Below are 27,344 nucleotides of genomic sequence, written 5' to 3'. Positions count from 1 at the left end.
AGATTTCTGAAATTGATAAATATTTAGCTCATCCTGGCTTTATGCAAATTGATCACATCCCCCTCCACCTTTACCTTCTGAAAAATGGAGACCCTTTTTTGTTAGAATGGTTTCATATGACAACCACTGTAATATCTATAAAATTCATTATATATTCCTTGAACTTAGTATATCATTACTATATCTGTGGATCTTAAAAGTGGAGGTGAGGGAGGGAGCATTAGATTTGCTTTGGAGAACCTACCTGAACCTGGCCTCACACAGTTTCACATTCATTAACCCCGTGTTTGCTGATCCCTCACTTTTGAAATTAGGAGGACAAGATCCATAGAATCTGAGACTTACCTGAGTGTCACATGACCAGCAAGTGGCAGAATTTGACTCCAAAAGCTGTATTTTTCTCATTCACTGTAAATAAGAGAACTATAAGAGAGAAGCTGTACACACCAGAGAAAAGAAGATGAATTATTTTGTGGTATTTTGCTTGGTTTGGTCACTTTACGGTCAGTTTCTCGCTGTGCGGATGTGTGTGTTCTACGTGTGAACACACGTCTCGTGATTGGATCGTTCACGCCACCTGCTGATGCACGCTCCTGAGTCTGTGTTGTGGCGTCAGCATCTTCATGGCTTCATCCATCATAACCGCACAGGTGTCTGTGTTGTGAGCAGTCTAAACTTACTCAATGTTGCCAGTATCCTGTCCTCCTGTTTCCCCCACTCTCACCTTTTAATATGTTAGAATTCAAGGAAACTTCTTTAGACTAGACTCCTAGGACTGGAAGTAATGAGGCAAATATTCTCAACATTTTTATGATAAAAATTAGTGCTCTTTCCATACAAACGTCTCCCTGAAACTATACAAATGAAGTAATTTCACCCATATTGTGTATCTCTCAAATTCAGCAGTATCTACCAGAATGGCAAAATGGAATACCTTTGTACCTGCCACCACAGAGGTTGTGAATATAGTCACAAAATTATGTACATGCACAGACATAGATCTTCAACGGCATTATTTATAGTGGCAGAAAACTAGTCATATCTAATTAAATAAATCAGGTTATAGTCATAGAATGGAACAGAAGCTAGAACACAGGCAGCTCATATTTCACTGACATGGATAACGTTTTTAACATTTTTTTTCTTCCTTTAATATGAACTTTATTGATACAGAGTTAACATAAAATTGCACATATCTTATGTGTATATTTTGATAAGTGTACATATCAGTATAAACACCATCACTATGAAGATATTGAACAATTCTCTCACCCCAAAGAGTATCTTTGCTACTATTTGAGGTTTTATCTTTCCAAACCCCGGTTCGGGCAACCACTGGTCTAATTTCTATCATAGAATAAGCATAACTACTCTAACATAAGGTAAATTATGTTAAAAGTTATGCTTGTTCTGTAATTTAATGTAATTGAAATTGAGCAATTTGTTTGGCCTGGCCTTATTTGCTCATAATGCTGTTTGGAGATATATTTAAATTTTTCCATGTAACTGTTTTTTGTTGTTTTTTTTTAATTTCTGAGTAGTGTAATACTTATACCAACATTGATCCATTCATCTGTTGATAGAAATAACATATTAACTTATTGCAATCTTTTTGTGTAAAACAATAGTAACAACAGTGTCCACATACAGCAAGGTCACATTTATGCCAGCCATGACCCACTTGAAACTAGAAAGACGTGGTGATTACCAGCAGGTTAGGAATTTCACTCCAGCACATGTCCTCCTGTGCGTGTGCGCTAAGTCGCTTCAGTCATGCCCGACTCTGCGACCCCATGGACTGTAGCCTGCCAGGCTCCTCTGTCTATGGGATTCTTCAGGCAAGAACACTGGAGTGGGTTGCCATGCCCTCCTCCAGAGGATCTTCCTCACCTAGAGACTGAACCTGCGTCTCCTGAGGCTCCTGCCTTGCAGGTGGCTTCTTGACCGCTGCACTACCGCTGTCCCAGGCTCCACAGGGCCACCCCCCGGGCCCGCCCCATCCCAGGAGCTGGAGGGTCGCCACAGGCCGTGCTGACTTTGGCCACAGCAGATGCTGAGCATGCCTCTGCCCCCTACAAGCTGTGTACCCCTGGGCAAGTTACTCACCTTCTCTGATACCTCAAGTGTTCCATGCGGCTGGACCCAGGGTATCATGTGCGCCAGCTGTGGTAACACTTGCCTGCTCTTAGCTCAGCGCCTGGCGCCGGATCAGCAGAAAACAAACATCAGCTCTTAGCAGCACAACTGCGCTTCATCACAAACCGCGTCAGCCCCCGGCGACAAAGGCTTAGCCGGCCACGACTGCCCAGGGCACCTCTTCTCATCACTAGCAGGAGAGGGTGTCACAGTTACTCGTCTCATGGTTTGTGTGTTACCCTTGCAGTGGTCACTAATGTTTTTAAGAAAAGATGTGTTTGACAGTTTAGTTTTGACATTTGTGGACTGGAGTCAAAACACCTTTTGAGACAGTAGGTACTATTTCTTGCAAAAAAAAAAAAGAAAAGGGACCATATAGAAGCTGGAATAGCATTCAATTAAAGTAATATTTGGTTATTTAGTCATATATTTACTGAAGGTCGTATATTTACTCTTCTGGGGCAGAATTTTCATACTGAGAGTTTGGGAGCAGGAGGTTGTTTGCTTTTGGAGTTTTGGTTATTTTTTTAGAAACTACGCTACTAGAGTTCTCTCGTGAGTTAATGTTGCACCACAAATGCTTCCTTGGGCTCGGGGAGACTTCTCGGCAAATGCAGCCACCGTAAGGACTGTGTGTGGAGTGCAAGCTTTCTGTTCTGTTGTGGCATTGCCCTGCCCGGGCACATCCTGTGAGCAGACAGCGCTGTTTCGAGGCGGGTGGAGGGGTTGCCCGGGGCTGGTAAAGCTTCAGTTCTTCCGTATGTCATGTATGTGGATGCCGTCATCACCACCGTCCTATTCAACAGCCCGTATGTTGTGTTAGCTCTATCTGGTTCATGCTGTACCTGCAGGATGTAACAAGAGCTTTTAAGTCCTCTCATAATGCAATCCAACACAGCCTGTTTTTCACCCAAGCTAAGCAAAGCAATTTTATTTGCATACATTTAGAAGGTGGAGGCTCAGCGTTGAGTTAGGGGGTCATGCACAATTTGATGAAACACGGTAGCAACATAATTACACCAGCACGAGTGCGTTTCCCTCCCGTTGTTGTTTTCCTGGGTCAAGTGCATCTCTGCATTAATTACACAAATGCGCAATTAATTATGGCAGATGAACACACACACAAATAGTCCCTGGTCCAGGTCCCTGTCTTGGTTGTAAAATAAAATGTTCTCTGTTGCACTAGGTGGAGACGGCTACAGACTCCGACACGGAGAGCCGGGGGCTGCGGGAGTACCACTCGGTGGGCGTCCAGGTGGAAGATGAGAAAAGGTAACCACTTCAGACTCCCGGGGCCTCTGAGCAGGGCTGCGGGTTACAAACGTGATGGCGAGTGTCTGGACAGCACTGGCCATCAACGGTTCATGCCGTTTGTGGAGACAGGGTCATATATCCCTAGCCCTAACTCAGTGGATATCATTCGGGTATGAATTAGCATCCTTCTGAGCTTTGTTTCTGCTACAGGCCAGGTACTCATTTTTTTCTAAAGTAACTTTTACCACCTGTGAAAGCAGAGGGGCTGGCAGCTCTGAACACCAGAGTCCTTCACCCAAAGGGGAAAAGGATGAGCGTAAAGGCAGCGCAGGTTTTCCCACCTTAGGATGTTAACAGTACAACCACAGAGAGAGGGAGAGTGAAAGATTGAAGAATCCTTAGGATGGTGATGCTTCAAAAGAAGCCTTCATGCTGCCCAGCACAGAGAAGTCCACGACAAGAGTATTGTTTTTGTAATGAGGATAGGGTGATTATTCTATTTTATATTTAAAATAGCATATCTTGTAAGTTTCATAAAGACAGATTTGATGGGCATATCACATCATGAGCGCCAGGCAGCATCTCGTTGTTAAAACCCTGGTGAGTCACTCACAGTGAGGGTTTTAGACCAACCTGCAAAGATGTGGACTGCCAAGGAATTGAGAGCACAAACTGATAGCTTCCCCAGGATGGGGGCCTCTCAGAAACCGTGTCTTCTGCCCCGGGACCTGGGCTCGCGGCCCCCCGTCCCCGCTGGTGGCTCTTTCTCAGCGCCTTGCCTCCAGCAAAGGCACATCCATTAGCCAGCTGCACACACAGCTGCCTGCCATCTGCACGTCCAGCTGGTGAGGAGCCAACTTGTGTGGCTTGGCAGAGTTTAGGTGTGCAGACACACATGCACGCACACACACATGTACACATGCACACATAGACACACACAGGCATACACATGCGTGCACACACACAGACACACATGCATACAGACATGCATGCACATGCATACACACACACACACACACACATAGTTCTCACCAGCAAAATCTGGGCTCCAGTTATAAGTTCATTCTTGCCAGTCCTTTCAGTAACTGGCTATGAGGAATGAGTGACATTTAAATACATACAATGGAAATGTTTTTTAAACACCTGCTGAAGTCAGAATTTGGATTCATTATTTTGCATAAAAGACATAACCAGATGATACTGCATTATTCAGAGAGAAGCTCATGTCCTGAAATATATGAATAGCCACCAGAACTCAACAAGGCACAGATGTTATTACTTAAAAGAATTATGTACTTGAAAGAAGCAGTGGGGCTTCATTTTACATACACACAACACACAGAAATGTGTAAGCCTGTCACGTATTTCTGAAAGGCAGGTAAGCACCCCAAGACAGTGGTTTCAGGAATAGATTAAGCCACCTGTGGTAAACTTAAGTCTTCAGTGGGCATCACTTAACCACTGAAGCTTAGGTAAAAGTCAGAGTTTCATTCTTTGCAAAGTCAAATAAAGCTCTCACACAGAGGAAACACCAGTGTGCTGATAACAAAGATGAAACCACTCGTCTCTGCCACGAGGCTGGCGTGTGGCCCAGCCTGCTCCAGATGTGTAAGCTGGGCTCTGTGGCTCAGGGTCATCTCCGACAAGCTCCCGTCTGTCTCCCCCCACCCCCCTGCAGACACGGACGCTTCAAGCGCTCCAACAGCGTGACGGCTGGGGTGCAGGCGGACCTGGAGCTGGAGGGCTTCCCAGGACACGTCGCCACGGAGGACAAGGGCCTGCAGTTCGGGTCCTCCTTCCAGAGGCACTCGGAGCCCAGCACCCCCACACAGTATGGGGCGGTGCGCACCGTCCGGACCCAGGGGCTCTTCAGTTACCGGGAGGACTACCGGACCCCCGTGGACACTGCCAGCCTGCCCCCTCCCGACCCCTGGCTGGAGCCGGCCCTGGACGCGGTGGACGGCGGGCGCGCGTCCCCGTGCCACAGGGACGGCGCGTGGTTTCTGAAGCTGCTGCACACAGAGACGAAGCGGATGGAAGGCTGGTGCAAGGAGATGGAGAGGGAAGCCGAGGAGAACGACCTCGTGGAGGAAGGTAAGAGGCCGGTCTCTGCTGAGGCCTGAAGACACTCGCCAGGTTTCCATAAAGCAAATGAGCACGTGGCGAATGAAATCCATGAGGACAGTCCCTTTGATCCCTGAGTAAATTAAAGTACATGGGCTCCCACCATACCCCACCGGAGCTAAGATGCAAGCAAATGAACAGAAAAGCAGTGGCTGAGATATTGACGGGCATCCCTCTGTTCCATGCTGTGTGCTGGATAGCAGGATGGCTCAGGCCCACAGGGCTCTTGGGACTGCAGGTTATCTCAGGGTCCATGTGCTGGTTCTCTGAATTTTGGCAATGATGACGGGCAACAATTCAACTGTTTTCTAGACTTGTGACTGTCCCGTGTTAAAAGAAATTGCTTTGGCTTTGTGTCAGAGAAAAGCTGGAGATGGTGACTGACCTCCTAGCTAGTGATGGAGTGTCTTCTGCTGTTCAGAAAATGCCATGCCTCATCCCTGGCCATTTACTTCATTCTGATTCTCTGAATCTGTCACCCTCATTTGTGGTTCAGAGAGGATCCCTGAGCAATAAAATACACACTTGGCTTGTGCCTTAGGCCCTGGGAATTAAAAGATGACATTAAAAGTCCCCAGCACTGAAGCCTTGTCCTGATAAGTTATGAATTTCTTGTCACTGGGGGTGGTCGGGAAAATCCTGGAAGTAATGCCGTGAACATCCTGTGTATGACTTGATGATCTGCAGTGACCCGGATCAACAGTAAGATCCTGTCACCTAGGTTGTCATCACCTTATTATCAGCATCTAGAGAACACGTTTCTCCTTCAGCCCGGCAGAGGAAAGGGGGCTTCTGCTGTCCGTCAGCTGCATTTCTCTACACAAGTTTTTTTCACCTTGCTTGCACCTTTGGGATCTTCTCCTGGACTCTGTGTCCTATAAAGCCCCAGCAGGCATTTGCTGAGCACAATGGGAGGAGCTGTCTCATAGACTGCAGGTGGAGACACTGATGAGTGCTCAGCACAGAGCAGGGACCGCAGAGTGGGTAAGACTAGCACAGAGGCATTTCTAGTGAGTGAGGAACGTGTGCGTGGTAAGAGCGGTGCAGACCCAGCGCTGTAAACACCCCCAGGTCCAGCAGATGCTGCCAGCAGGGCAGTCTGAGAAGTCTTCCTGGTGGCGGGGGAGTCTGGGCGGACCTTGAGGGCAGGGAGACTAGTCAGGCAGGTGAGCAAATATCAGGGCAGGAGCAGGGGCAGAGAGCCAGGCCAGAGACCCTCCAGGAAGGCCCTTCCTCAGACATAGGCTCTGTATCTGCCTGGGGAGCTTGGTCCTGACCTCCGGAGCCCCTGGCTCTGTCATGCCTGAGGACAGGCACACGGGCACACGCCCCTCTCAAAGGTGGGGACGGCTTTGCGTTTTCCTGGAGCTCTGCCTGGTCTTAGGCTCTTGGGCAATCACACTTGATACACTAATCGTCCTCCTGCGGTGCCCAGATATGCTGAGCATCCTCTGGCGGCGCCCAGACACGCTGAGCGTCTGCTGGCGGTGCCCAGCAGAAGCCTCGGCGGTGAGAGGAGGAGGAAGAGGGAAGGGGGTCAGTCTTCGCACACAGGGTGCCACCCCTACTCACGCCTCTGCACAACACAGCATGTAAAACCCCGTGTGCCCTGACACCGCCCTCGGCCAGGCGGGGCCCCCCCTCCAGACACCAGCTCAGTCACCGTGACTCCACGGGGTTTTCCCGCCACTGTTTCATAACTACGTGAAATCACATCTCCTTAGGAGCCTCGGATTCAAAGAGCAGCGAACAGGTCTACCTGATCCTTTCTGTGATTTTCTCAATTTCTTCATTACCCAGCTTTATTTTTTGTGCCAAAGGTGAGAGAATGCTTGCTTTGAATCTCAACTGTATGCTTCACACATTAACCGAGCGCCGTATTGGTCACGTTTAAGTGATTCCCTAGTAATGGTTAATGGTGAGATAACTTTCTATTCCACTCCTCACTTTAAAAACAGGTACACGTTTCTTGGTTACAGTCCTTTTAAAAAGAGAAGATTAAATTAAATGACTGTTGAACCAAAACCCTGAGCTCCAAATATTGAAATTTCCATTATGTGAGATAACTTTTCTCCCAAGCTATTATTTTATAACCACAGCTCACTGAATTGATAGAACAAATTCAGATTCACTCAGCTCTGTACAGTTAACAAAAATATCATGAGAACTTTAAATACTGGTATAAGTTAGATCATGTTAAAGCAGGTTAATCCATAAACAGATACTCTGCAGGGATTGTAAACCACTAGACTAGTGTTTTGCGGTTTTTGTGTTAATTATGTTAAACCAAATGGGTAAGTGGCATAAAGTAAAATCAAAAAAATAAAAATAAAAAAAGGTATGTTTTCTGAAATGGAAGTTTCCAGAGCCACAAAGATCTTACTCAGCAGGTTTGTAAAAAGATGAATGGCCTGAGGAACTGCGCAGTGGGGTCTTTTGAGAGGTGCTGCGGTGTCCTCTTGCCCCCAAACATCTCTGCCCCAGAGCTGCTAATCTGAAGATCTCCCAGCCAGAGGCACAAACCGCAGGCTCAAGGCTCCGGGAGACCTCATCATCTGAGGGACCCCCATCCTCACTCGCCACGTTATTGCCAGAGCTGGGGTTCGATGCTCGCTGCAGGTCTCCCAGACCTCCTTCCCTGGAGGTCCATGCTCTCTGGTCCGGCTCGGGCACCGTGCCGTTGGCGGTAATCACAGTGACCCGGGGGACTCGGGGACCAAGGGGGTGAGGAGGACGGGCCACAGGGACACTGCCCTGGGGCTGCGGTTTGCCCGGGAGTCCGCACACTGAAGGTCAGAAGCGGGACGGCTTCCGAGCACCGCCGCTTCCAGCCGGGGCCCAGTCCGGTCACCGCGAGCCCGAGGCCCCGCCTCTGACAGGACGCAGCGCCCGCTGAGGGTGCGGTCAGCGCGCGGGCCGCCCCGGCCGCCGGGGCCGCGGCATAGCAAGCCTGAGAGGAGGCGTGTGCTCGAGAAACAGGAAGCCGAGAAAGCCTGAGGCTTCGCCGGGGGTTTGTGGACTCGGGCGCGTCCCCACGCCTGGGTCTGGAGGGAATCCGAGAGACCCATGGGGTCGTGGATCTCCAAGTGACCACCTCAAACTGTGTACAAATGCTAGAAAAGCCCACCTCGAATTTCAAAAGAATAGTGTTAGTGTTGCCCTGGCACTTCATAGTAGATTTAGGTGGAGTTGGAAATTGTAGAACAGGTGTGAAAAATAAATTAAAGGAGCGAGTCAGTTAATCAAATTTCTCTGTACATCAAAGGCCTGGGTTGTCTCAGGTTCTTTGTAAATTTGCATTCTGATGAGCATGAGCCCTTATCTGTAGCTCTTAAAAGAAAGTGGTTAAACTATGACAGAATTAGGGAAGGATAGTGGAAAAGAAATGGCAACCCACTCCAGTATTCTTGCCTGAAAAATCCCATAGACTGAGGATCCTGGTAGGCTACAGTCCATGGGGTCGCAAAGAGTCGGACACGACTGAGCGACTTCACTTCAGTGGAAAAGAATAAATTGATTTTTTGCTTCAAATTCTTTGCAATTATGGGAAGCTATTATTTACATTGTAGGTGTCAGATAGAACCATCTGCGCTGATGAGCACAGATTCCCTGCCATTAGCCATCAGGCCAGTAGCCACATCTGACATTCCTTACCTCTCCCGAGCAATAATCAGTGTATACCCTTTATAATAAGTCCCCACTATATTAAATCAACACCCAGACATCACCCCCTATCCATGCTGTGCTAAAGTTTATTAACTGAAGTCCTGTATATTAATACTTCCATTGAGGTGCCTTTTAAAAAGGATGTGAAAAATGGGGACTGAAAGTCCAGCATCACGACACCTCACAGACGACCCCACTGTTGACTTCCTTGTGCTGTTCATCTTTCTTATGAACCTGTGGAGTAAGATGTTTGTGGCTCTGGAAACTTTCCTTTTATTTCAGAAACCACACTCCTTTGGGGGGTTTCTTTTTGTTTGTTTTACTTTGTATCACTTACAATGCCATTGGTTTAACTGATTGACTTTTTAATTATCACTTCAGCAAGCATAGCGTCAGTGGGAAAAAAAATGCATTTATATGTGAGTCACTTCTACATATTCGTACAGTGACCATTTGGTTAAAACAAGTCTCTTTAAAGGTTTTTGTCAGTCCTGCAAGTTACAAGGGTTTACAAGTGGAAATCAAACATGTTCAGTTTGGGAGCCAAATTGTGAACCAGGTGGGAAATATTTTCAGCCCTTCCAGGCTGTGCTCCGGCCCCTCTGCCTTCCCGCCCTGTATCCCCTCCACTGCCCAGAGCTGGGGGAGGTGAGCAGGCCGGGGGGCCGGGGGCCAAGACCCCCTGCAGCAGGCTGTGGGCCTCAGGACGCTGACAAGACACCTTTCTGTTTCGTTCAAGTCCGAAAGGATGCTGCGGTGTTATCTAGTGAACTCACTGGTATTGAAAGTTACAGTTTTAACTTTTGTTCACATTTTAGAAGCACCCATGAATTGGGTGACATTAGGGAAGCATTGGTTTCTTAGGAAGGGCCGTGGCTCTGTGGTTGTGCAGGGTGCTGGCGAGGGAGGCGTTGGCTACAGCTCATCTCCAAGAGAGTCAGAAAGACAGACACGCACAGAGATAGCGATTCCAAGAGATGGAGCGGAGGTGCTGGTGGTACTTTGTTTCAAGTACTCTGTGTGTGCAAGTCGTCACAACAAGCTTTGGGGAACAGCAATCCAGACAAGTCAGAAAATTCAGGCAAACTCAGGAGCGTTCAGGCCACTAACCCCCACCCCCACCCCACCCCGGAGAGCACCACGTGGTGGACACGCTGTCCGGGGCCGGGTGCTCACCCTGTAAGCACGATGGTGCCCTGGGCCTTCTGTTCCACGGCTGTTTTCTGTCCCAGTAGGACACGTACCACAAGTACCGAAACACCCTGTTGGTGGTGATGGTTCAGTGTCCGCTTCGTGCCAGACAAGCTCTCGGCTAAGATCTTTGTCTCGGAAGGCTCCCCTCTTCCCTGGGCTGGAGACAAGCTGGCCCCACATGGAATGGCAGGGGCTCTGTGTAGCTGGTTGTTATCTGTATTGTGCGGGTCTTGAAGGGGACTCAAGAGAGGAGACACTTGCCCTCAGAGGGGAGTAGCTGGGGATGGCCTCTTAGACCGAACCCCAGAAACAAGGGCCCAGGTACAAAGGCCAGAAGCGTTTGCCTCCAGATGCCTAAGTGCCTCTGAGAATCATGGGAGTTGGGGTCTCCCAAATCTGTTATTTCTGAAATAATGATGATGTTCACACAGGCCAGGATTGGGGCAGAATGATGGGAAGTGAGGAGGCACTTGGAGGGAGTGGGTGTGGGGTTTCCCAAAATTTTCATGCCAGAAATCTTTCTTTTGCCCAGTTCAAATCCCTAAGTCAGCACAACTATCCAGTAAGTGGTCAAATCCTTTCCACTGACAAGGCTGTATTACTTACTTTTTTAAAGTGCCCTTTGATTAATTAAGTTCTTACAACTTGAGATCCTTCGTAGATTAAACTGACCCTTGCTGCTCCTGACAGCCCTGGTGAGCTGGCCACCAGGTGCCCGAGGCAGGACGTCCTCATACACGCTTCCAGGGGTCAGCAGGGTGATGTGAGGGGCCAGGGTCCCTGACAGCCAGCTTACTCCCGAGGGGCTGGGTGGGCTAGCAGGACCTTTCAAAGGTAAATTTCCCCCCACACTGAGGTGTCCTGATAGTCAGTATTTGGTCATCTTTGAATTTCCTTCATGGATCAGGATGGACCAGATGGAAAGATGGCTCAACTGGTGACCGTTCCACACAGTAAGCTCAAAGTTTTCACCTCCAGTGACTGAGCATAATGACTTCCCAGGTGACTCAGTGGTAAAGAACCTACCTGCCAATGCAGGAGATGAGGGTTCGATCCCTGAGTAGGGAAGATCCCCAGGAGGAGGGCATGGCGACCCCCTCCAGTGCTCTTGCCTGGAGAATCCCACAGACAGAAGCGCCTGGGGGCACAGTCCGTGGGGCTGCAGCTGGACACGACCGCACGCACGCGAGGGCATGGAGCCGCCGCGGGAAGGCCGCCTCGCATGGAGCCCCTCTCCTGGCCCCCACCGACCCACCCATAACCCTGTGTGTGTCCACAGTCCTCGGCAAGATCCGGAGCGCCGTGGGGAGCGCCCAGCTGCTGATGTCCCAGAAGTTCCAGCAGTTTTACTGGCTCTGCCAGCAGAACATGGTGAGTGCCCCCTCAAGACCCTAGGGTGCAGGTCAGCAGGCCGGGTGTCCACTCTTTCCGCCCTCACCTCTGCCCTGTCCGCTGTGAAGGACCACTGCGGGGGCGTGGCCTGGTGAAGGATGGGGATGCGCCCAGCTCCAGGGGCCAAAGCAGAGAGGCCTTGGCTGTGGGCGAGGGAGGGGCGCGGTGGGCAGAGGGCGGTCGGCCCCCAGCCACGAGAGTGTCCTTGGCCACCGGCCTGCCCCTGGGAACCCCAGGCAGGGGGACAAGCGTGAATCATGTCATGGGGATGTCCTGGTGAAGGCGGCGCCAGGAGGTGACTCCAATAGAAACACGTAAGCAGCCACACTGAGAGAGACAGGCAGGGGATTCCAGGAGCAGTCCCGGCTTTATGTTACAGGCAGGAGTGAACTGAAACACTGTGGACTAAGTTAGGAAATACAGTTGGCACTAAACTTGGTTCTGATCTTCCTGAAAATAAAAGGAAATATATATATATTATATACACATATATATATTCTAATGTGAATGCTTACATATATACAATATTATGTATAAATAAATATAAATACGTATCATTACACACATACTTTTCCTTATCTGACCAAAGAAAGTACTCACTTGATATTATTTTGGAGAAACAATAATTATTTGGAGACAGTCATAGAAGAGTAACAGCTGAATGGTATTCACACTGCTTTACAACCTCTTCTATGTATTTTTATTTATAATCCGTACACTGACCTCTTTCAGACCAAACATTTTCATTTTCACCCAAGCAGCAGTTCACGGTGCCTCGACCTTGTTTTGCTCCGTTCTTAAATTCACAAGGAGGCCTGTGAGTTTGCAGCATGTTCTTCCACATGGAGGCAGCCTAGCACGTCAGAGTTGCCAATTCATCCCTCTTCATCGGGATCATTAAAAAGAATGTTTTCTCCAATATTTTCCATTAATCCCATTCCAGTTCATCATGAGATTTAAAGCGTTAGCACCTGGTCTCCTCTGACGTGAAGTTACAATCAACATTTAAGAGCGGGGGACGGGCATGCTCAGGGTCCCTGAAAGGAACACTCGGCACTCCCGTCCCCCAGGCGTGTCCTGCCCCCCTCGGCCACACCCCATCGCCATCGCTGAGGACTGACCCAGGCCACCAGGGGGCGTGGTCCCTGTTCCGCTGAGCCGACGGGAGTGTTGTCTGTGTCTTCAGGAACCTCCATGCAGCACAGTAACGGTCTTCCAGCTGTGAGCAATGCACGTCTTCTCTGCCAGATGCAGCTGGTACTAGACCTGAGAATTATCCAGCCTCATCCTTGACGCCTCTTACACACGTCAGATTGCACTTTGTGTTGGCCGTAGGAAGTCTGGCATGACCGCTTCCTTTTCGTGCAGCCTCCATGTAGGGTTGGACCAAAAGCCCAGAGCACTCGTTGGAGGAGGTTGCTGGGCTCTGGGCGGACCGTCAGCAGGGGGGCTGCTGGCAGTGCCGGCAGGGCCCTGCTCATCAAAACCACACTGTCCTCATCGGCAGCTCTAGTTCTAAGTCAACGGAATGGCCCCAGGGAGTGAGTCAGACCCACTAGCTGTTGAGGATGGACTCTGGGAAGGGCCTGCCCTTGACACTAGCGGGTGGACCCCTGTGGCCGTAAGGCCAGCGGCCCAGCAACCCCAGAGCTGGGAGAGACGGAGTCACACACAGACTGCAGGTCTAACGCTGCACTTGAATGAGACCATGGTCTCTCCTCAGCCCTTCTCAGGACACACAGCTCCCAGAGAATGTTCTAAAACACAGAGCATCTGAGCCCACATCCCAGGACCCCCCATGCTGGGGCCGGGCAGCACCCCGGGACCCTGCATGCAGTCAACAGGGATGGACGGCTCTGCACACTTGCCGGGGGAGGGGACTGGCCTGGCCCACCTCGATGTGACAGACAAGGCTTACAAACAGACCAGGGCGCGTGAGTGTCCGGGGACACAGACATAGCCATGCCTCCCAGAAAGAAGCAGAGGACACAGAGCAGACCCTGACCATACTGGGGTCCACCAGGACCATGGCCTCTGCCCCCCAGAGCCCAGAGCGGAGGCCCAGTGACCCCGGAGTTCACTCTTGGGCGACCTGATCCTCAGACACGCGCAGGCCCTTCACACCTGCCCCTGTAGGGGGTGGGGTGGGGAGGAGGGATCGCTGTGCTGGCTTCGTCCTCCAGGAGGAGGACACGCGGCTCAGGACCCGCTGTCAGGGGGAGAAGCACCCTGCCAGCCCCAGCTGTCCAGGGAGCCCCTGTTAGTCCCCCCAAACCCCATCACCTGCAAGGCACAGCCCAGAGCAAGGCCTTCACTGTTTTCCTTCACAAGCAGTGGCTGAGCTCAGACTCAGGCAAGTGCATGACAACCCAGGCCCGGCGACCTGATGAGCCCTCCCGTGCCTGACCCTGAGCCTGACCCTAACATGACCCTGACCCTGCACCTCGCCCTGACTCTGTACCCGACCCCGCCCCAACCCTGACCCTGACGGGAACCTGCACCTGCCCGTCAGGCCGCCCCCTGGTGGCTCAGTGGAGAAGGTCCTCACACAGTAAACAGCCACCCCGGAGTTGGAATTCTCACTCTGAGCAGAAAACGAGGGCTTTGTGTGCAAGTGGCTTGGACGGCGGTTCTGACCCCCTCCCGGCAGGTCAGCACAGCTGCCATCTGGTTGCGTCGGGCAGGATGGACAGCGCCCAGAGAGTGACCTCGTGGGTGTGGACATGGAACCAGGACTGGACGTCTGTGTCCCCCAGCATTCACACGTCGAGTCCTGGCCCCGGTGAGGGTGGCAGGAGGGGGCTGCGGGGTGAAGCTCACATGGTGAGGCCCCATGAGTGGGTCAGTGCCCTGATGAGCGTGTGCAGGAGCAAACCCGTCTGGGGCCACATCCACCCTTGGCTGCCCGTGCGCCACTCGGCAGGAACCTGACCTGCCAAGCCCTCCCTCCAGGCCGGGGCAACGGCATCCATGGTGCACACGTGGGGTGTCTCTGACCTTCAGAAGCAGAGCTGAGACCCCTCAGAGGACAGAAGGAAACAGGCCCCACCTCCCCAGTGCCCTCCACCTCCAGCACCACCACAGACCCTGCCCAGGAGCCTCACAGGCACCCAGAACCAGAGGGCCTCCGGCCGCCAGAACTGTCCAGGCATCGAAACCTTCACAGGCGCCACCATCCCCAGGTTCTGAGAAAGCATTTTCTCCCAGTTGTGTTGAGATACAATTAACATGCAGCACTGGATAAATTTAGGGGTGCAGCACCACGATCTGACTGGTATACATCATGAAATGATTGTCACCATAATCTGAGAGGACATCCATCACGTCTTGTGGGTACACGAAGAAGTAGAAAAATGTAGCTTTCCTTGTGATGAGAGCCTTCAGGATTTACTCTCTTAACAGCTTTCGCGCATAAGGGACAGCAGTGTTGACTGTATTTACCGTGCTATACCTCACATTCCTAGTATTGGTTTATCCTGTTATTGGAAGTTCGTACCTTTGGCCACGTTCATGGCATTCTCCCTCCTCCCACCCCACCCCTACTTCTGGTAACCACAAATCTGGTCCCTTTTTCTATGAGTTTGCTTCTTTGTTTTTTGAATTGCAGCACCATGTTAGTTCCTGATACACAGCATAGTGATCTGAGTTTCAAACTGATCAACACAGTAAGTCTATAGTTACAATATGTCACCATACAAAGAGGCTACACAATTATTCTTGGATTCCCCACACTGTACGTTTCATTCCCATGACTCTTATTTTGCAGATGGCAGTCTGTACCTCCTTATCTCCCGAACTTATTTCTCACCCCCATCCCCAGTCCCCTCTGCAAACACCTGTTTGTTCTCTGTATCTACGACTCTGTTTCCGTCTCTTACGTTTGTCCCTTTGTTTTGATTTTTAGGTTCAACATACAAGTGAAGTCATACAGCATTTTTCTGTCTGACTTACATGTTATTGCAGATTTCAAAATTTCATTCTTTGTTATACTGAAGTAGTATTTCAGTATATATATGCATGGCATCCTCTCTGCCGAAGGACACTTCGGCTGCTTCCATGTCTTGGCGATTGTAAATGGTCTTGCAGTGAATATGGGAGTGCGTGTGTCTTTCTGAATTAGTGTTGTCGTTTCCTTCAGATAATACCCAGGAGTGCACCGCTGGGTTGTCTGCTAGCTGCATGTTTAGTTTCATGAGGATACTCCATACTGTTCTCCACAGGGGCTACACCAATCTATGTTCCCACCAGCAGCACACAAGGGCTCCCTTCTGTCTGCATCCTCAAAACCTTGTTATTCTTGTCTGATGATGGCCACTGGGACAGGTGCAAGGTGATACCTCACTGTGGTTTGGCTGCGCATTTCTCTGATGATTCGTGATGCCGAGCATCTTTTCATGTGCCCGGGGGCCATCTGTATGTCTTCCTTGGAAGACAGATCCTCTGCCCATTTTTCAACCACGTTAATAGACGTTTTTTGGGCCATTGTAGATTCACAGCAAAACTGGGTGAAAAATACAGAGAAAATGCCACGTACTCCCTGTTGCCACACAGCAGCCCCACCAGATGGTCCGTGTGTTACGACTGGTGAACCCACACAAATCCATCACCATCACTGCGAGTCCATGGTTTCCATCGGGGCTTACTCTTGGTGTTGGACAGTCTGTGGATTTAGACAAATATATGACATGTGTCCACCAGGACAGTGACACGCAGAGTGGTCTCACAGCCCTGAGAATCCTCTGTGCTCCCCCTGGTCACCCCTTGTCCTCCCTCAGCCCCTGGCCACCTCTCAGCTTTTCCCTGCCTCCATAGTTGTGCCCTTTCCAGCATGTCCTACAACTGGAGCCACACAGAATGCAGACTTTTCAGACTTGCTGTTGTTCAACTGCTCGGTCACGTCCAACTCTTAGAGACCCCACAGACCGCAGCACATCAGGCTTCCCTGTGCTTCACCATTTCCCGGAGCTTGCTCAAACTCATGTCCATTGAGTAGTTGATGCCATCCAACCATCTCGTCCTCTGTCGGCCCCTTCTCCTTCCGCCTTCAATCTTTCCCAGCATCAGGGTCTTTTCTAATGAGTTGGCTCTTCACATCAGGTTGCCAGAGTATTGGAGCTTCAGCTTCAGCATCAGTCCTTCTAGAACTGATGGACAGGAATTCAGGACTGATCTTCTTTAGGATGGACTGGTTGGATCTCCTCACAGTCCAAGGGACTCTCAAGAGGCTTCTCCAACACCACAGTTCAAAAGCATCAATTCTTCGGTGTTCAGCTTTCTTTAAGTCCAACTCTCACACCCATACATGATACTGGAAATACCATAGCTTTCACTAGATGGACCTTTGTTGGCAAAGGCATGCCTCTGCTTTTTGATATGCTGTTTAGGTTAGTCATAGCTTTTCTTTCAAGGAGCAAGGGTCTTCTAATATCAAGGCTGTAGCCACCATCTGCAGTGATTTTGGAGCCCCCCAAAATAAAGTCTGTCACTGTTTCCCTTGTTTCCCCATCTATTTGCCATGAGGTGATGGGACCAGGATGCCATGATCTTAGTTTTTTGAATGTTGAGTTTTAAACCAGCTTTTTCACTCTCCTCTTTCACTTTCATCAAGAGGCTCTTTAGTTCTTCTTCACTTTCTGCCATAAGGGTGGTGTCATCTGCATATCTGAGGTTATTGATATTTCCCCTAGCAATCTTGATTCCAGCTTGTACTTCATCCAGCCCAGCATTTCTCTTAATATATTCTGCATATAAGTTAAATAAGCAGGTGACAATATACAGCTGTGACTTACTCCTTTCCTGACTTTTGAACCAGACTATTATTCCATGACCATTTCTAACTGTTGCTTCTTGACCTGCACACAGATTTCTCAGGAGGCAGGTAAGGTGTCATGGCATTCCCACTTGAAGAATTTTCCAATTTGTTGTGATCCACACAGGCAAAGACTTTGGCATAGTCAATGAAGCAGAAGTAAATGTTCCTCTGGAATTCTCTTGCTTTCTCTGTGATCCAAAAGATGTTGTCAATTTGATCTCTGGTTCCTCTGCCTTTTCTATATCCAGCTTGAACATATAGAAGTTCTTGGTTCACATACTATTGAAACCTAGCTTGGAGAATTTTGAGCATTACTTTGCTAGTATGTGAAATGAGTGCAATTGTGCAGTAGTATGAACATTCTTTGACATTGCCCTTTTTGGGGGTTGGAATGAAAACACATTTTCCAGTTCTGTGGCCACTGCTGAGTTTTCCAAATTTGCTGACATATTGAGTGCAGCACTTTAACAGCATCGTCTTTTAGGATTTGAAATAGCTCATCTGGAATTCCATCTCAGATTTTTTAAATGTCAGCAAATACTCACGTAAACTGTCACCAGAGCCTCATGGGCCCTCAGGAGCATGTGCACCCAATTCTGAATTACGGGGGGCTTCTCCTGGACCCGCTTCACTGGGAAGAGCAGCCCCTGCCCCCGCCCCACCCAGAGGGCTCCGTGGCCTAACTGTGCATGTGTCCGGCAGGACCCCAGCGCCATGCCCAGGCCCACCTCCCAGGATCTGGCCGGCTACTGGGACATGCTGCAGCTGTCCGTCCAGGACGTCAGCATGAAGTTCGACGAGTTGCACCAGCTGAAGCTCAGCGACTGGAAGGTGGCTGAGTCCCCGGAGAGGCAGGTAAGCCCCTGCTGCATCCCCACACAGAGCCCACCGCCCCCACCCCTGCCCACAAGCCCTGCACGCACTCCAAGCGCCACGTCACCACGTGTGTCTCGGTCTGCAGTTAACAGGACAGGGTCTGCTGTCACACCTAAACCCATGTGTGCACAACCAGGCTGGTGCTAGAGTCATCAGCAGTCCTTTTCTTGCTGACAGCTCCGAGAAGACACCAACAGAACCCACGTGTGAATTCGCAGTCACGTTTCCTGTCGGGCCCGTCCTCTGAATTATTACCATCACCCCCACCCTCTGTGTGGACTGCACTGTGGTAGTTCCCACAGGAGGCTTCAGGTTGCTTACAGGGACACCTGTGGAGACAAAAACACTGTAAACTTCACTGAACAATTCAAGGATGTACACTTCCTGTAGAGCTGGCCCTGAGATAGGTGAAAATGCCCATTAAGTTTGACCAGTGATTTCAGCTCTTCCCTTTAGGTATCATCTTCTCTAAGGCTGAGAAATAGGTGTGAATTAGCTATAAAGACATTGACGTCCTGACGCATCTTAGAGAAGTTCTCCAGAATCATAATCTGATTTTCTTAGACAGGCATTATCAATCAAAATGACAAAGAAAACTGACCCGAGATACTTTGGGACAGGGGAGTTTAACGTGCAGCTGAGGGTGTACATCTGGATGATGAGCACGCAAACCATCATCATCCTTTTTCCCTCAAACGTGCCTCCCGTAGTCCAGGCTAGAGACCATCGCTCGATCGCAGGTGCTGATGAAGCCGTTGTCACCGCAGACGGGGGGCAGAGGGGCGTGCAAACGACCAGATTGTGCGTGAGCAAGTCCAGGAGGTCTATGGTTTGGGCGTGAATGAAGGCGATCATAAGTAATGATTCCCAGTGAAAAAGTTATCCTAGGAAACCACTAAAAATCCAACTTTTAAACTAGTCTGAAGATACATAAAAGTCCCCTGTTCCCCCCCACCCCCCCAGCCCCAGGACAGCTGTGAGCCTGTTTGGACTCACAGTGTGGGCGGAGGCTCCCACAAGGACTGGTTTCTCACTGCCGCAGGTTTCAGAGGCCCCGAAGGTGTGCACAGCGACAAGTACAGTCCTGCACTCAGGGCAGGAGTTAAATTCTGAAATAGCTGGAAGTCTTGGCAAAGTAATTACCCCAAATGACCCCTGCCATCAAGTCGGGAAGGGCATTGCTTCTGGCCCTAAGGACAAAGCTCCAAACACGGAGGTTATCTTCCTGCCAAAAACAGTAGGACAGACCTCGGGTTCTGCCGTGTGTCCCCTGAACCGCCATGGTGGCCAGGCCTGGGAACCCTGATGCCTTCGGGTCCTTTTGGAGGCTGAAAGAGAAAGGACAGATGAGGGTTTTCCCCAGCAGCTGGGCATGTGCTTAGAAAAGGCCGCGCCCATTTCCAGCAAGGACTCCGTGTGGCCTGTCCCTCCCGCCTGGGCAGGTCCGGTGTGCGAGCCCAGCCGAGCAGACAGAGGGCGCAGGCGGGACGCAGGCCTCCCCCGCGCCCAGGGCGCTTGCCAGCTCCGGGGTTCCTTTGCTGCCGGATGGGGCGGGCAGCCTCTCTCTTTCTGGAAAAGGCGTGCTGGGATCTTGGGGTTGTGGTTGGAGAACACGAGCTGAGAGTCAGAGCCAGTTACTCGCATCCGATTCCTATGCAAGTGAAAACCCATAGGTAGTTTATGTCGAGGGGTCTGAGGCCCGTGGCAGAGGACTTGAGGCGGCTTCCACCTCCTCGGACCTTGCAGTCTGTGGCATCGTGCAGGCCACCGTGAAGGTTAGCGGGTGTGCGTTTGTGAGGGAGCGTTCACCCAGCAGCAGGGTCAGAACGGTGCCAGGACCAAGCCCGCGGCCCAGGCCCACGTGCACAGAGGCTTCCTGCCCCGGGAGCTGGGCGGCACCACGGACCTGGCGGGCAGGGCGCAGCCCCGCGTGGGTGGGCGGGGGCAGGCGGGGGTGGGCGGTGGGGAGCGCCAGGCTGCTCTGACCCCCACTCTTGACTTGTGATGCTTTTCAGGAAGAAAGAAAGGTCCCCCCTCCAATACCAAAGAAGCCCCCCAGAGGGAAACTCCCCATCACCAGAGAGAAATCTCTGGACCTGCCGGACAGACAGCGGCAGGAGGCGCGGAGGCGGCTGGCGGCGGCCAAGAGGGCGGCGTCCTTCCGCCAGAGCTCGGCCAGCGAGCGGGCCGACAGCATCGAGATCTACATCCCCGAGGCCCAGACGCGGCTCTAGGGCGGACCCTTAGCCGTGCCGCGCGCCATCCCCTCGTCACTACCGTCTCATTCCTCCAGTGAGTCCGCCCCGCCGTCATGTTTGTGCCATAAACACCCTGGAGCGCCCGGACGTCCGAGCTCGCGGCCACAGCGACTTCTCCCAGACAGCCCGGATGCCCACCCCCCGGGCCAGAGCGGCGTGGGGACCCCTGACGCACCCCTCTGCTCCCAGAGGGGGTCGAGGAAACCGCTCGAGATGGAACCCAGTTCACACTTTCTTATTTATATTTTTATAAATCGTGTGATATTAGAGGCGAGAATAACAAACAACTGTGAAAGGGTGTGTCTCAGCACTCTCAAGGCATTAGATACCCCAAGAGAAGGTGCTACAGCTTGAGTGCAGGAAAGGAAGACCCCCACCCCGCGGCCTGGGGTCCCTGTGCCCTGAACCCAGCGACCCCTCACATGGTTCCTGTGCCAAGTCCATGGTGATGAGGAATCATCTCTGCAGCCACCAAGCTCCCCGCCTCGCGCTTCTCTCGAAACCTGGAGTGGAAGTCCACCTCTGCGCCCCCAAACTCAGCACAGCATCTCCATGGCCAGAAGTCAGCTGGAATATCTGTGCACACAGGGAGAGACATACGAAACAGAGTCTTAAGAAAGGCTGACTCTTCTGTAGCAGGGGTAGAAAGAGAACACGGTTGTCCTTAATCAGATAAAAGAGTCGTTTATTTTTTATCCCTTTGTAACTTAAACTATCACCCACGGTTCTGTCTTTAAGTTTCACCCTTTATGCTCCATGTGATTTTTTTTTATAGATGTATATATATTCTCAAATGCTCTATCAGTTGACTTTCCAGGGTATCCTTAAAAAACAAAACAAAACAAAAAAAGTTTGCTTGTTTAAAATGACAGTTGTAATGCTGTAAAAAGTTTAAGAAATATGAATGTGTGTGGTAAGTATATCTCAGTTTAAATGGTAAAGAAGAAATGTGGTTTACATTGTATTTTTCCAGAATTCTTTTGTCCTATGCAGTACAGGTGAAGTCCAGACATATTTCTTGCCTGTTTTCGACATGACAAAAAAAAAAAAAAAAGGTTACATTGTGATTTCCAGCTGTGGACTTTCAGAAAAGTAATTTGTTTTCATGATTCTGATTGGCACAGAGAAAAATAGGAAGGTCTCTAATGGAAGGTTTTCCATTCATCTCGTTAAATTTAGATGCCGGGACCATTGTTCCACCTGGATGGTTGTGTGTCTGTTGAGACACCACCTCAAAGGAAGCGCCCATGGACTTACCCACTTGACCCCAGACTAGAGTCCTCGCTGTGCCTCCAGGTAAAAGCAGGGGCCACAGCGTTTCCGCGGGACGCCGTGTGCCCCAGGAGTGTGGGCCCCCAGCCTGGCAGCACAGACCCCCCTCCATAGCACTTTGTTTTCCTGTTTGACTCGCACTTTAAGACACACCGCCCTCCACACCTTGTGCGTGAGAGCTCGGTGACGTCCTTGCACAGGCAGGCGCCTGCCGCCTGCAGCGTTTCTTTTCCTCACAGTCCACATTCCATGAAGCATGGGGTTCGTAGGAGCGCAGGTGATAGCAAAGCATGTTTAGCTTCACAGTTTTACTTTTTTAAAGCTGAGTAGTTAAGAAGTCCCTGTAAGAACAAAACCCTGTAAATGGAACCTCATATCTGGTATATATTTTACCAAACAGCCTTAAAATATATTTGGAAGCAAAAATCAGTACGAATGTATATCCTTGAAAAATGCAAAAAAAAAAAAAAAAAAATCCCTGAAATATTCTTCTATAAATGAGCCCTATCTCCCCAGAGTATTCTAAGCATTTTTTTCTACCTAAATAAATACCTAAATCCTGAGTAGTATACAGTAATGATGCTTCTTCCTATATTTAGTATACTCTGTTAAAGACAAATGTATTTGCAAGCATTAGCATTTTAGACTTTAAACATGATGTGTTATTAAGACGAACAGCTCTCTAGAAATAACCACAGGAAATTGGGTGCGACTCCCTGACAAGGGGAGATGTAAAATGCATACGTGCTTGCAGCCTCCTCAGGTGTGCCTCACCTGGAAGCTGATGGGTTTTATCTCATTTCCTTGAACTTGTACAAAATGGCTATCAACCAACTATAAAATTAGACAACAATGATTCTAGATCCCAGATTCTCTGATCCTGACTTAAAAATACTCACTGAATTTGGATTAATGTTTCTATGTTTTGTATACTCTTTTTTTTTAATCTTAACCCCCCCCCCCAAAGTCTTGACCTGAACCATCCGTAGGTGAGCAGATTCACCTAAACTAAATTTGACGTCAGTTGTTGGTTGGAGGTGGGGAGTGTGTCCGATCCCCTATTTGATCCACGTTTTTCCAAAGAAGGTTGTAGGGGGTGGGGCGGTGTGCATGCGGCGGCGTCTGATGGAGTGTCACCGTGTGTGGGACACGACCAAGTGCAATACAGCCATTCTCGTGGTGACATCCCGTCATGAAAGGCAGACGATAAGCCATGTTTACACGTTGTACATGTAAAGAGAAATAAAACTGTTTATAATACTTGTGTTCCTGCATCACACGAACTCTTACAGTCACTCCTACAGACACAGAGCACATAGCTACTCTGTGACCATTTCATCACATTGTGGATGCAATTTATCAAAAGATGATCTTCAGAATTGAGAATCTGGTTGAAAATGATAACACACCGCATTCTAGGCACATTTGTGATGGAAAGGAAGTGCCACGTTCTCTGTGATCACACACTTCCCTTCCCTGGAGATAACGCCCGTAACCATCATAACCAGGTGCCCTTTAGAACCATTTTCCTCACGACCAACATATTGCTGTTGCTGTGCTGATGGCCCTGCGTGACTTTCCAAATCAGAACACAAGTATGATAAACAGGGTCCTAGTGTTTAACAAAACCCAGAAAAGGCAAGTCTCACTTGTTCACAAGTGCGCTTTCAACATAATTCATCTCATACATCTTCATTGGTTATAGTTATCTTTAACATGAGAGCAGTTGTTAGTGACAGTTGTTACCATTGTTTCTCAGCAAATTGATGGGACCATCCTAGAATGGGGGATGAAGAGTTGAACTGTGGTATGATACCAAAAAATTACATTTTTGTTTAAAAGGAAATGTTGTTGATGTATTCACCTCAAAGTCGATACTAAAGACGCCCAGCATTAAATAGGAAAGTATATGATTAGGAAAAAAGATCAGGCTACATTGACGATTCCCTCTTTAAAGAAAAATAACCACCAAAAATAACCACCACTTCCAGTGACCTTGCAAGTAGAGACTGTCCCTGCTGATGCCTAGAGATAGAAGTGACCAAATTTATGGCCAGAAGACAGCACGATCCAGGGCCCACAGATGTGGGGCTGGGATGTTTCTTTGGGGGTCTGTGTTCCTGTTCAACCCTTCCCAAGTCTGCGTGGGGCAGCCACCTCTCCATCACCTTCACTGGAAGACCCCACATTGCACTTTCACGCAGGTCTTCAGCCAGGTCCAGAATGGACTTTCCTGGGAAGGAAAGGCATGGCGCAGACATCCAGTCCAAGTGCCTGCAGGGGCACCGAGGACAGCTGTTTGGAGCAGCTGCCTGGTTTGGGCCGAAGCATCCGGTGGCGCATAGGAAGCGGGAGAAAGGGGAAGGCCCTGCGAGAAACCCTCTGCCCTCAGCAGTACCTGGGTCCAGTCACAGGGACCATGAGCGCTCCGAGGAGCATCCCGGGAGACCCAGCCAAGGCTTGAGCTGCTTTGGCTGGAAAGCCTCAGCTCCTCCAGACTCCTGTCTGCTCCCAAAGGCCCCACGTGCAGTCTGGAATCAGTTGCCAGCGCCCAGTCCAGGGAAATGGAGGCCCTGCAAACCTTGGCCACGGGGTAGGGACGTGTCCCACCGAGGGTGCAGAAAAGGTGGCCCTGACGGGTCAGCCTGCGGAGGGCATGGGACGTGGGCCTCCCGCCATTCTGAGAAGCGGCACCTTCCTGCCACATGCCCCAATGTCAAGCAGATGGCTCCACACACACCTTTAACCCCACATGTTTCTCAGGCACCTCCTTTCTTCTCAAAGCCTGAACTGCTGAATTTTTTTCTTTTTTTTGCATATTTAACATATGAATCAGGTAGTTGGAGACACTGGTTTTCAAACATCAGCCCCTTGGAACACCTTGAGAGTCTCCTTTGTTTTAATCTGCATATTTGTTTACACTTGTTTGAAAGTTTTGGTTAAAGACACTGTTCCAAAATTCAAAAATAAAATAGAAAACCTCAAATATAAGTGACCGAGACTATAGCTGCTGCTGGTTAGCGGAACATTCTCACCACCGGGGCTAGAGCAACGGGCGTGGCCCTGTCAGCCTCCCCTGCTCTGTCTGTCCTCCCCGCGTGGCACGGGGTCACATCAGAGCCCTGCGCCTTCACAGCAAGAGCTCCACCTTGTCACTTGACTCCGTTGAGAGTGGCAGTAAATGTGGGCAGTGGACACGATGCTGGGAGAGGTGCCCTTTCACACTTGAGGAAGTGCCCTTTAGCACAGAGTGGCTGCAGAGGGTCCTGCAGTCGAAAGAGAAACCCAGGAATCTCCAGTCGGCTGGCGGATCAGCCTGGCTTCTGTTCCTACATCATCCACAACCTGTCTTGACTCTGTGTTCCCGTCTCTCCTGTTCCTGTCGCCCTCACTGACATTCTGTGAAAGACTGATGGCCCTGACATCTTCTGAGCTGGTTGTGAAAATGTCCCCATTCTTGATAAAGCAGGTCCCACCTGCTCTGTGTGGGATGCATGTGGAGTCCAGTCAGATCCTGAGTACCAGGCTCAGCGGTCCCCTCCTGGGAAGGCTGTCTGGGCCCAGCAGGAGGCGATCACGAGCTTCTTGAGGGCCTGGAAGTGGAGAGGGGCCTGAGGGCCCTTTCTCCGTTTTCTCCGGCTTGGACAGCAAGCGTTTCTGAATGTTTCCCTGAACAAGGGCCAGGCACCCCCCAGAATGAGACTGTGTTATCACCATTGCTTGGGCACACCTGCATCTCAGGGGAAATGGCAAGGTCTTAAGTGAAACCGGAAAGCGACAAAGAAAAAATAATTTGGAAGCAGAAAACAGCATGTGGGACCGTGCCAGGGACGGAATTAGGCGTCCTGACCGGAATCGCCGGAGGCTAGTGAGGGCGCCACCGCCTCGCCCGGGCCTGGCCGCGCGTCCGGACCCCTCTGTACCTCGGAGAAGGCCAGGTGGTCCGGGAGCGCTCTCCGAGCAGCCGCCATCTTTCCATCCTTGAAGCATCGCGAAATCCCCGTGATTTTCCCGGTTGCTGTCGTAACCCTGGCGTTCTGATCCAGCGTTAAAAACAATTATTTCAAGTTTCAATCTAAACTCTTGGAGCTGACTTCCTTGCATAGGAAGTGTTAGTTACCTACCACAACACTACTTTTTAAAAGATTTTGTATACACACAGAGAGAAACAACAGGGGTTTACCCCCCTACTTTCTTAGATCTTATGTGACTCTTCATCATGGGTGCTTATTCCGAACCTGAAAGCCTTGGAAACGCGCGCTTTCACGTCCTCAGTGAGGAAGGACCGGTCTCTGCAGTGTGTACACGCTTCCGTCTGTCCAGCAGACGAGAGAGGTCGGTCTGTGCCGGCAACAGGGAAGCTGGGACCCCCGAGGCCGTCGGTGGCGCCCCCTCCTGGAGGCCACGCCCCTGCTCTTCGGTTACCGCCCCGCCCCCCACGGCCCAGCCCATCGCTTTGCCGTGATCACATCACTTTAAAGGGCTCAGCACGTCAGTCTCTCTCTCCCTTCACTTTACACCTGGTTTACCAAATTCTAAAAGTTTCCCCTCGCCAGTAGTGAACCCCAGGCTACTTTCGAACTCTGATTTCCAAATGCTGTCCCCTCCGTACGGGTCCTCCACGCCGACCCCCCACGTCACGTGCCAAAACACCCAGCTGTGGCCTAAGGACTAAAGGAAATGCCTCCTACAGAAATTCAAGGGATGTTAGTACCAGGAAACTAGCTGTTTTAGTTAACGTTTTAAAAAAAAGTATATAAATATATATATAGATATATATACATATGGAATCATATCAACCACAGAGCGCCAAATATTCTACATCTGTACAGACTCACTCTTCCCTGGAATTAAACTATTTTAGGAATTCTTTCTCATGCTTTTCTGGTTCTTTTGATAAGTTCTCTTCAGTAGCATGCAGGACACCTACTCTGAATGTACAGGGCGCAGTCCACACCACGCTCCCTTCCTTTTTGTGGATAAGTTCCAATCAGATGTTGGTCAACACTTCAGGGCATTGAAGGATTGTGTTCCTTGGGTTCTTTTCTCTCCTGACTCTTTTTTCACTCTTTCCTGACTTCTTCTAGGATAATGCCTCTCTCTTCTGATTTCTGTACTGCTGATGTTCACCTCCTGTAAATAGTTCTGCAATTAAATTTTTCGAGAAAAGGAATGTTTACTTTTCATTGGAGTGAATCCTCGTGTGATTTTTAAACTCAGAATCTTTATATAGACCAAAGAGTTTTATCCAGAAAACTGCACCCTTCCCCTCAGGATATATATTTACTTGTTGGAACAGCGTCAGCTCCTCTATCCGCTGAAAAAAATCGGACGTTTATTAAGGCGACAGGTTTCAAATG

The 27,344-nt window shown here is 50.0% G+C and overlaps 1 protein-coding gene and 1 long non-coding RNA gene across 9 annotated transcripts in view; one reads left to right on the top strand and one right to left on the bottom strand.

The window, feature by feature from the left end:
- DLGAP2 (DLG associated protein 2) overlaps window positions 1–23,244 on the top strand; it is a 620,511-nt gene extending 597,267 nt beyond the window's left edge. For all 7 annotated transcript variants that reach the window (XM_070460164.1, XM_070460165.1, XM_070460161.1 and 4 more), the window contains 5 exons: window positions 3,323–3,408; window positions 5,069–5,484; window positions 11,654–11,745; window positions 18,281–18,433; window positions 20,470–23,244. In XM_070460164.1, the coding sequence (XP_070316265.1) occupies window positions 3,323–3,408; window positions 5,069–5,484; window positions 11,654–11,745; window positions 18,281–18,433; window positions 20,470–20,688 (966 nt within the window). In that variant the 3' untranslated portion in view covers window positions 20,689–23,244. The remainder of the gene's footprint in view (window positions 1–3,322; window positions 3,409–5,068; window positions 5,485–11,653; window positions 11,746–18,280; window positions 18,434–20,469) is intronic.
- LOC110145710 (uncharacterized) lies at window positions 20,932–26,680 on the bottom strand. Of its 2 annotated transcripts, none has more exons than XR_011485215.1 (2): window positions 26,223–26,680; window positions 20,932–26,021 (listed from the first exon to the last, which is right to left on the bottom strand). It is a non-coding gene; the product is annotated as an uncharacterized lncRNA (long non-coding RNA). The 2 variants fall into 2 exon arrangements; XR_002316297.2 differs by having other exon boundaries at window positions 20,932–21,288.
- Between the last annotated feature and the right edge of the window lie 664 nt (window positions 26,681–27,344).

This window comes from Odocoileus virginianus, chromosome 32 (assembly GCF_023699985.2).
Source record: "Odocoileus virginianus isolate 20LAN1187 ecotype Illinois chromosome 32, Ovbor_1.2, whole genome shotgun sequence".
Lineage (NCBI taxonomy): Eukaryota > Metazoa > Chordata > Mammalia > Artiodactyla > Cervidae > Odocoileus > Odocoileus virginianus.
Note: the sequence above shows the minus strand (reverse complement) of the source record. Positions and strands in the feature narration are given on the sequence as shown.